The sequence below is a fragment of the Suricata suricatta genome, chromosome 10 (genome assembly GCF_006229205.1).
Source record: "Suricata suricatta isolate VVHF042 chromosome 10, meerkat_22Aug2017_6uvM2_HiC, whole genome shotgun sequence".
Classification (NCBI taxonomy): Eukaryota; Metazoa; Chordata; class Mammalia; order Carnivora; family Herpestidae; genus Suricata; species Suricata suricatta.
Genome location: NC_043709.1, coordinates 91,174,350 through 91,184,648, shown reverse-complemented (window position 1 = coordinate 91,184,648; position 10,299 = coordinate 91,174,350). Strand labels below are relative to the sequence as shown.

Here is a 10,299-nt window from a genome sequence, read left to right as displayed (position 1 = left end):
GATAACACTCAAGAAATGGTGATGAGCGTAGTGAGCCAGGATAGATCCTGGAATCCACACAGATGGGATTTAGGATTACTTAAAGTTTGGGAGCAGAGAGGTCTGGCTGGCTCAGTCTGAGGAGCATGTGACTCTTGATCTCAGGTTTGGGGGTTTGAGTCCCACATTCAGTATGGAGATTACCTAAATAAATAACAAGTAAAAAAAAAGTTTGGGAGCAGGAAAATCATATGATCAAATATCTGTAATGTTTGAAAACCCTGGAAATAATAGGAAGCAATCATTCACCAGTCCCAAGATAGAGACTAGACAAATTATGACTGGGTGAATTTTGCCTTCTAAGTTTCATTTTTTCTATGCAGTTATGTTTCTAATCAACACTAGAACATGGTTAACAATCTCATATTCTGGGTTAGGTGGGCCATGACTTAAATATCTCCGCATTTTCCCGGAAGAAATCAGACTCACAAGATGAAAGTATCCAACCAACAGTTTATTTTGTAATAATTACACTTCTTAAGTCCTTCTTGACCTTCACTACAGGGCACTTTCATTGCTTATCAATCTGGGGGCAGGAAGGAGGGTTGTAGCCAGACAAGAACATTTAAGAAATAAGCAGTTTGTATGTATTTATATAGTTCAGTGATGCTACTGCAAAGGAATACAAAACCAAGCGCCAGGCTCTGGAAAGAAAGAGACTTTTTCTGATCTCATTTGCCCCCTCGACGCTGCCGGAAATAGCGATTGTAGGCAGCATTGTATCCATAAACCATGGCATAGCGTTCGCAAAGCTTGAAGTCATCACAGGCTTCCCGATTGATCTCATAGGCGGGCTTGGTGCTTTCTCTGATCCTAGCAGGTGGAAAGAAAAAAGAGGCCCCAAATGAGAAACATAGAGTAGAAAAATTAAAAAAAAAAAAAAAAGGAAAAAAGAATAAAAAAATACAGGAGAGTCATCCCATTCATCACCCAATATTAAGAGATACTTAACAGGGAGGAAAGGTGGCACAGGAGCAACTTTTTTTTTAATGAAAATAGCAATTTTCTTTCTGTCCTTTTCCCTCTGCTTTCTGGGTCTTTCATAACCTAGTCTTCTTGAAATTCAATTGTTTTCTGTATACTGTTTTTTAAATTCTTTGACTTTGGGACACAATTAGAAATAATATATATGATTTAAAAACATTTTTCATTCCATTCCAATCCGCGATGGCATGTTGAGAAAAATTACCTCCCTCTATCGAGTTTTGTTACCCACCTTTCATGAGCTTTAGCTCTCCATCTCTGTTGCGGGGATATAAAAGTATTAGCGTTTCTCCTGTTAGTGAAGGGATCTTAAAAGAAAAAAAAAATAATTGCATTTTTAGGGAAACAGTAGTTGAAAATATTTTCATAAATATTCCGACTCAAATATATTTGAAAACTCGTTAATTCGTGCATCCTATGTAACTCTAGATCTACAAAACCGAAGGGAAAGATAAAGCTGATTTTACAAACTGCCTGATCAAAAGAGAGCAGTATATGTATTTCAGAGTCTTGTTACGTAGGCCACAGTAATTTGTTTGTTTATTTTGCCTTTGGGCATTCGCTTTGCCTTTTTCAATGTTGGTGTTCCTAGTCAGCGTGTTTTTCATTGCTGTGAGCAGAAATTCTCTCTGTCCTGAGGACTTGTAAAGCATGACTTTAGATTATTGGATATGGACAGTGTCAATGCTATGAAAATAACGAACAAATTGAAAACAAGAATGATAGGTTATTTCTTCCCATACTCTGTCTTTGCAAGTCCAGATATTCAATAACATTCAATGTAATGCTGATGACTCGTTTCCCAGCTGACTAGGCCTCTAATTCCGTGTTTTGCCATTTGGTTTTACTCCTTGTTTTCCATCTGTGTGGTTGATGTGGTGCCAACTTAAAATTTCCAAATGAGATTTTATGGCTCCGATTCTGTTGAATGTGCTTTCAAGGTCATATTCTGCTATTCCAAGCTTAAAAAATTGCTCGTCTGGTGATTTTTATGGTCATTAGATTTTTAAACGTAGTTTTCCTCTTTCTCTTCCCTGTATTACCTCCATGTATTATCATTTTGTCTATTTAAGAATAGGAAGAGATATTCTTTAATACATGAGATTTAGATAAGGAAGTCAAATATTCACTTACAAATTTCATAGGATTCCATGCTTTCATGAGATTCTGGAATAAAAAAAATTATTTGATTATTATTTATCACACATGGAAATGGTCTACTTTAGGGAAGAAAGGAGAGAAAAGAGTCAAAAAGATGTGAAGAATGTATTTAGCAGCATGGTTATTATAAATTTCAGGCATTTTGGATTTATGAGTCATTTCCCTAGCTCCTTCCTTGGGGTAGATATCTCTACACATCAGATTCATGGATGTTTAAGGAGCTAGTGGCCACGACTTTGGCTAAAGTTCCTCAAGGACTATTAGGTCCTGATGAAATAAGATATTTTAGGTGTTGCACACAAATCTCCAGAGAGATGTCTTCTCTGATTAACTTGGGGCCTGGCTGAGAGCAGGGCTGAGAAAGGGACAGAAGGGTCCAGAAAATAGCCACAGTCCTCCAGGCAGTCTGGGGACATGGTCAGTAGGGCTTTATGAAGACAGGTTTTTTGTTTTTGTTTTTTTAAATTTTTGTCTTTATTTTATTTTGAGAGAGAGCATGAGCACATGCATGCACAAGTAAGGGAAGGGCAGAGAGAGGGGGAGACACAGAATCTAAAGCAGGCCCCAGGTTCTGAGCTGTCAGCACAGCGCCCGATGTGGGGCTCAAACCCAAGGACTGTGAGATCATGACCTGAGCCGAAGCCAGACCCCCAACTGACTGAGTCACCCAGGCGCCCCTATGGTGACTTTTAAAGAGGCTTTTTAAGAGGTTCCTTAAGTCTCTTAAAGACCTGGGTTAACTCGGCACAAAAACCACTGGCTCCAGCTGACAGCTCAGACTGGGCGTGACGCCAGTTCAGAGAAAGAACTGAGACTATGCCAGAGCAAAGGTTTTCTTCTTTCTGCTGCTCTTTGTGCACTGCAGGTAAATTTGGCTATTAGAGGTTTATGTTTGTAAGCAAGTGATTTTACGTAAAAAATTAAAAAGGAGATGAAGAACCCAAATCCTCTGATACAGAAGCCATGTGAATATTGCAAGAGCCAGAAGGAAATACAAATGGTTATTAGTATGATTTAGGTTTAAGAACATCTAAGATATCCAGATAATTGAAGCATAAGATTGATCGAAATAATCTTGCTTCAGATTTTCTTTCATAAACTTTGATCAGACACAGATATGATTAACAACACAGAGAAACCAGGTGAAATTTATCTTTGGACAATAGAAATTATGCAGTCTATTTTTCTCTGAAATTCTTTAAATGCAAAACTTCATTTTTAAATAAATTCATTGAAGAAATGTAGTACTTTCAGGAGACTGTCTTATCCCTGCAGAGCGCTAGACTTAACACTTCACGTGAGAACTGATTTAAGAATTAAAGGTGAGTGATTTAACTAATACCTATAATCAACTATTACCAAACATTGCTAAAAATGAGAACTCAGGGGCTGGGAATTTGATACCTTCTTACTGAAACAGTGAAGTTTCTAGAAGATAGGACGTGCCTGTCAAGCTGCAAACGAAAGTCTGGGTATTTCCTATGTCAAAAAGACTTGATGGAACCAATCCGTATCCACTGGGCCTGGGAAACGTTAAGTTAATATTTTAAGATTATATCAGAGAAAGGGGGAAAAAGAGGAGGAGGGGGAGGAAAAATGGAAGCAAACTGAAATCAGAGGCAGAAAAGAAGAAAGGTTTCTCACCGTAGCACAGAGCTACCAAGGCCAAGGCAGCGAGAATGGAGAGAAGGAGCAGGCTCTTCATGGTCTCTCTGTGGTCCCGTGGGCTGGTCTCACTGGCTTGAGTAGCAGCAGTGGGCAGAGAGGCTGCTGCAGGCTGTTAGTGAAAGGCTGTGGAGTTTTTATAAGAACCAGAGCCGCTGAAAGGGGAGGAACCAGTGGGAGGGGGCCAGAGAAGGTGGAGACTGGTTGGCCCTACACTAGCACTGGGACTTTTCCCAAACAGTCATTCCTTCCAGATATTATCTCCTCTGGGTGGGCAGTTTTCCCTCACTCCTGGACCTGACCATGCCGTAGCAGGATGCTGCCCTGGGACAGAAGTTGTGGCCACCCTATATTTGGGGCCAGATGTGGGCGAAGTTCCACAGAGAAGGGAGTTACCGCAAACACGTGTTTGCCTTTCTAATTCCTTCTCTGATCTCTCTTGGCCTTGAGTGCAGTCTGGTCTGAAGACAGAGCTGCAGTGTTCTGCTTGCTCCCCTGATGGATGGACGAGAGGTTCTGAGGGCAAAGGACTCCACTTCATAAATCAGACTTATTGGGGTTCCTGGGTGGCTCAGTCAGTTGAGGGTCTGGCTTCAGCTCAGGTCATCATCTCACGGTTCGTGGTTTCGAGCCCCACGTAGGGCTCTATGCTGACACCTAGCTCAGAGCCTGGAGGCTGCTTCAGATTCTGTGTCTCCCTCTCTCTCTCTGTCTCTCAATAATAAATAAAAAACATTAAAATTTTAATACAGACTTATTTTCCCAGTAAGGTTGAGCTGTCAATTCTGGATCAACTGGCATGTGCCTGGTGATACGCAACTTTTGCATTTTTCCCAGCACCCAGCAGGGCAGAGATGCCCAGTGATGCTGTGAGTTCCATTTCCTCAATTGGCTCCCTCGTAACTTGCCCGTCCAGTTTTGTGACTTGAGTCCAAACCTGTGCCCTAAGGTTCTCTCAGGCTGGATATCACTGATCTAAAGGGCAGCGAGGATAAAGGGGTACTCATCTTTTACTTTCTGAAGGCAGTGTCCTGATAATGAACTAATCCAATACACTCTTAGTGAGTGATAGGTGAAAGGCAAGTTACTGTGCTACTCTGGGGGATCTAGAGACAAACCAGACATGTCCCTAAGGAGGCAAGTAATAGCTACTTATTATATTCACTTTGTTCCTTAGCTGTCATGGATTCTCAAACACAGATTCTCACGAGCACACACTTCCACTATACCCTCAGTAGCAGAAGTGCTCTTTCTTTTCTTACAGGAGAGAGATTGTAATTTGGTGTCTCTGGTCATCTTGGAGGCAGAGCTTTTTTTTCTTCTTCTTCTTGGATAATTAGAAAACTCTTCTATCAAGATGGGTCTCTGCTGCCTGGTACCCAAGAGCCTTTGGCAGACAGACTGATTTGAGTTCCAGAGCAGCAGATTGTTCACGAGCTAAAGCTGCAGGACCTCTGACTCGGGCCGGAACAGCAAAGGGTTGGGATGAGAGTGGGTGGTATAGTTTTCAATAGTAATTTATTTCAAGGAGCACTGATGAACCATTAGGTGGAGCCTCATTCTTTTTGTCTTATTAGAATAGATTTCCCTCCCAACCTCCACACTCTGAAGAGCTTTTAGGATTCCCTGTCAAAGGAAATAGTTCAGAACCTTTATAATCTGACAGATTCATGAGTTGGGAAGGACCAATAAAATTTAGGGTTTCCCTCCAGATTGATTCATATTCAGAAATATATTCTGTGTGATAAAGTCTTAAAGAAGATTTCAAAAAGAAGATCATGTATGCTTATCCCTAGTAAAGTCAACTCATCATGATTTCTGCTCACAAGATTGGTGGTGGTTTCCCTCTTTAAATCACAAACTTGCAGGGCACCTGGGTGGCTCAGTTGGTTAAGCATCTGACTCTTGGTTTTGGCTCAGGTCATGATCTTGTGACTCGTGTGTTCGAGCCCTGCGCTGGGCTCTGTGCTACAGCGCAGAGCTTGTTTAGGGTTCTTTTTTCTCTCCATTTCTCCTTGTCCCTCCCTTGCTCGTGTGTTCTCTCCGTCTCTCTCTCTCTCTCTCAAAATAAATACATATACTTTTAAAAAAGTTTAAATCACAAACTTGTGCTCAGGGTTGGCTTCAGTGCTCTTTTTCCAAGTAAATCATCCAAATCATTATATTTGCAAAAGCCAGTTTACTACATTGTATTTACTTCATTTACTAAATTGCTTGTTTGGGGGAAGACAAACCAGCCATGTCTTATTCATGTAGCATTTTATATGTACTCAGCTCAGTTACTAACCCCGAATTTCCATGATATGAAGCAAGTTTACTTCCAGTGTTGCTTCTCAAAAATGAGTAGGACACTCCACCTCCCCTCCAGCCTATCTCCAGAATTGAAGAGAATTCTCTCTTTTCCAGCTACAAACATGTGTTTCATAATGTACATAACTCGATCTTCTCTGACCAGATTCCCTGTGTCTTCCCCCTCCCAAGTTTAAATGGCAACTGTGCTCTGTCAGCTTTCTGACATCACAGTTGTTTATTTTTATACTCTCTGAATCCAAATGTGAAAATCTTACACTTCTCTTTCCAACTTAAGCTTTACCTCTTTTTCACAAGTTGTTTTCATCGCTGCTTCCACTGGATTCCTAAATTCTTAAGCATTTTTCCTTATCTTCTTGCTCTTTGCAAGGCTAATACTTTCTGTTGGAAACTGTCTCTCACCAGTCACTCATCTTCTCTTTCCACTGTTTTCCCTTTGTTTATGGGTTCTCTTATGCTAAATACCATTTTTATATAATTTGTAACATGTAATAGCATGTGCAAGAATTCAGAACCCTTCTTTTTCTCTTTTCCCATTCCACTCCCTGTCTCAAAGATAATTTTGTATGTGCCAACTCCAGCTATGTGTTTTCATGAAGAGGATTGGATTAACTCAATGGAAGCTCTGTGTTGGAAAGGGTCAAGATTGATTCATTGGAAAGAAAAGAGAGGGAGAAAAAAAATGGAGGCAGAAAAAAGTAGAAGAAGAGAAATGAGAAGAGCCTTATAGATTTGGTTTGCTGTCTGGGAGACTTTTAGGTAGAGATTGAGTTGTAGAGAGAAAAGCTTTGAAGGGGCTGTAAGATGTGGAACATTAAAAGTGAGACATGGGAAAAGACAAGAGCTGCTTTGGTTATTAATCAGATTGTTTGAGATTATAACAAATTGTGAATTACCAGAAAATATTAAAATTGTGAGTTTTTAAAACATTTACTTATTTATTTTGAGAGAAAGGGAACATGAGTGAAAGTAGGGGGAGGGACAGAGAGAGGGAGAGAGAGAATCGCAAGCAGGCTCTGTGCTGAGAGTCCTGACTTGGGGCTCGATCTTATGAGAACCATGAGATCACGACTTGAGCCAAAATAAAGAGCTGAAATCCTAACTGACTGAGCCACCCAGGCACTCCTTAAAATTGTTTTTAATTAATGTTGGTTGCGAGTTTGTGTTTTCTTAATTGAAATATCTTGTAAAGACTAGACTACATAAAGCTCCAGCTTGTATTTGGATTTTGAATAATTATGAAACGTTTTTCTGTTAGTGCGAAGCCTGCTTGGGATTCTCTCTCTCTGCCACTTCCCTCCCTCCTCCCCCCAGTCAAAATGAATACAATAAACTAAAAATAATCTTTAAAAGTTGCCAGTTATTTTTAAAATTAATAACTAATATTCTTGTCAATATGCTCACTAAATTTCTATTAAATCATTCACTGTTGCTTAAAGCTAGTGTTCTATCTTCCTCCAAACCATTTCTTACAACTCATAGGAGAAGGAGTACTCTCAAGTTCTTGTGTGCTAGGATTTGATGAGCAAAGCTATCATCCTCTCCCTTCCCTTCATATCTTGACAGATGTTGACTACACACCTACTCTGTTTCCATCTCCTTCAAAAGACATCAGCTCATCCTTACATCCCAGCTCACTGGTCCTACCTGCAAGTTTCCTATGCTGTGAGTCACCAAATCTTCTCCAACTCCAACAAAATTGCTGTTATAAATTTCTTGAATATAGGAAGGAGCATTTTATGTTAAGGAGTTGGAATAATGAAAGGTGAATACAAGAATGCACCAGAATGTGGGATGCCAGTAGAAGAGATCTAAGAGGACTCCTTCCCCTCCAGCTAAGACCATGGTACTGTGGGGGAAATTCACCAGATTTTACCTGCACACCTTACTCAGAAGCAGCAACTGGAGGCTGATGAGTAAATCGCCAACCTTTCCTACCCTCACGTCCAGCCAAGACAAGAGACATAGAAGCTCTTCTCTATTTTGCTCTGAGTTGAAGAAGCAGGTTGTAAATTGAGCCTCTATGTCCAGTTTTGCTTGGGGTCGATGTAACTGTAGACACTGACTTTGCCGACATCGCAGAACCTGTATTGTTATACCAAACCAGAGTACATGTCAGATGACAGTCAGCAAACATGAGTGTTCATAGACTTGGTGATTTCTGAAGTAAGGTGAAAGGTGTTGGAAAGCAACATATTGGAGTTGGAGCTTCTTTGGAAAGACAATATGGTGTGGGAAGTCCTGAACAGAGACATGGGGGATTTGGGTTCCAATATCAAATTCATCCCTTTCTCTGATTTTGGGAGCCACTTAACTATCCAAGCATAAGTGGCGATATGTGAATCTTTAATTCTTATTGTCATATTTAAAAGACATCGAAGAAATCAGCATTTTAAATATGTATATCATTTTATAATTTTATCTTTTTCTCTGAGACTTTAGACTCAACCATCCATCCCTGTACATGCAATCGGCAGAGTTCCTTACGTTAATGTCAGAACCTTGGGGAATATTGCATGGTTGTTTCAGGGGTTAAAGTCGTATTCCTTGAAATCAAATAGTCTTATGTTTCTGCGAAATCAAATAACCCTCTGCCATGAAGTTACTGTATGACATTGTATGACATTGGATAAAATATATAGCCTCTTTGAGCCCTAATTTTCTTATATATAACATGTGGATAATTACACTCAGTTTATAAGCTTATTATGAGCAGTAAATAACATAACGAATAAAAACTAATGATCATACCTATACAGTACATGATAATATTACTTGGGCAGTTATATAATTATTACTTCATATCTGCTATCTTATTGAAAAATTGAAGTTTTAATGAAAAGGAAAGGGGTGGAGGAGATGATCTATATGGGAAGAAACATGACAGCTGTTTACAACTATAAAGAAGCCCGGTTTATTTAATATCAAGGCTTCTCTGCCTTTCCCCAGACATTTCTGTACATGATTCCCTAGATGCCCTTCCCATGTCTGAGTTTGACAAGCATTTATTTTCACTTAGTTCAACTAAGACATATTAGGAAGACACTGAGGGGCTCAGTGGTTAGGAAGCTATGGCATTTAAGGAATCTGAGATATAGAATCCATTCAAGGAGCTTCCCTTAAATGAAGAGAGTGAAGAGGTCAGCACTGTCCTGTGAAGCTGGTTAGGTTCAGTCTCTTATTTCATTGCCCTTTGTTGTCCTAGAAAGTGATTTCTGCTTGTATTTTCAGTGCTGGTGCTGCCTAACTCTTCTCCCCTTTGCATTTTTCCTTTACTGGCAAGATCAAGCATTTTAGTGCTGCCAGTAAAATAATACTATGAACTCATAAACCCAACATTCTGTAAATAAAGCTGAATCTCATGGAACAGAGAAAAAAAGTCTGACTGGAGCCAGGAAAATTCCTCAAGGAGACAAAATACTTAGTAGTCTGAAAAAGAGAGGACGGATAAGCAAGGATGGACAGAGGAAGTAGAACATTAACTTTATTACTATGCCATTATTTTAGTCACATACTATAGAAAAAGATAACTCTTTTGGCATGTCCTCCAACAAATACTTTTCTGAAAAGCTTCTGGCAGATTTGACATTTTTCCTTCTCTTCCAGTCTCTCCCTGAATTCAGAATTCTCTGAGTTTGTCATCAGTGCTTTCTGCTATGTTCTGCAAATGCTCCCAAGTCCTCATGAAAGCTTAGTCCAATGAGAAAGCATATCACATAGGCTTCTCTAGGGCCAGTTGGCTACCTAAACAAATTTTTAAAGAAGAGGAACTGCTACTTAAATTTGTGATCTAAGGTCACCCTTGATTCATGAGAGTAGGCTCCATCTCTGTATTTTTCTCCATTATATGTCCAGTTTAGAGTTGGCACATAGAAGATGCTCGGTACATTTGTTTAATGGATTGATGGTTGGATGGCTGGCTGGATGGGTGAAAGAGTGCCTAAACCATGAGACTACTTCTGTCTCTGGAGGGCAGGCTCATGTTTTGCTTATCCTCCTAAGGGCAGGTGGAATAGGACTCCTTGTATTGCTCTGTGGCTTCTGTTGCCCGGGGTTATACCACGTTGCCAATCTCACATGTGGAGATTCCTGTACAGCCTGAAAACACTGCCAGTCATATCATGGTCTCTCTAATCCTTT

At 40.0% G+C, this 10,299-nt stretch overlaps 1 protein-coding gene across 1 annotated transcript; it reads right to left on the bottom strand.

The window, feature by feature from the left end:
- Positions 1-472: 472 nt before the first annotated feature.
- Positions 473-3,979, bottom strand: MGP (matrix Gla protein). Its single transcript, XM_029954477.1, has 4 exons — positions 3,829-3,979; positions 2,158-2,190; positions 1,256-1,331; positions 473-852 (listed from the first exon to the last, which is right to left on the bottom strand). Exons 1-4 carry the CDS (start codon positions 3,887-3,889, stop codon positions 711-713), a joined length of 312 nt encoding a protein of 103 aa, XP_029810337.1. The 5' UTR covers positions 3,890-3,979; the 3' UTR covers positions 473-710.
- Between the last annotated feature and the right edge of the window lie 6,320 nt (positions 3,980-10,299).

Bases quoted from the DNA above. Each gene is read 5' to 3' on its own strand.
- MGP (XM_029954477.1), bottom strand. From the start codon at position 3,889: ATGAAGAGCCTGCTCCTTCTCTCCATTCTCGCTGCCTTGGCCTTGGTA. The intron at 1,332-2,157 runs GTAAGTGAATAT...TTTTCTTTTAAG, and splicing joins CATGGAATCCTATGAAATTT to ATCCCTTCACTAACAGGAGA. The intron at 853-1,255 runs GTGGGTAACAAA...TCCACCTGCTAG, and splicing joins AGAGCTAAAGCTCATGAAAG to GATCAGAGAAAGCACCAAGC.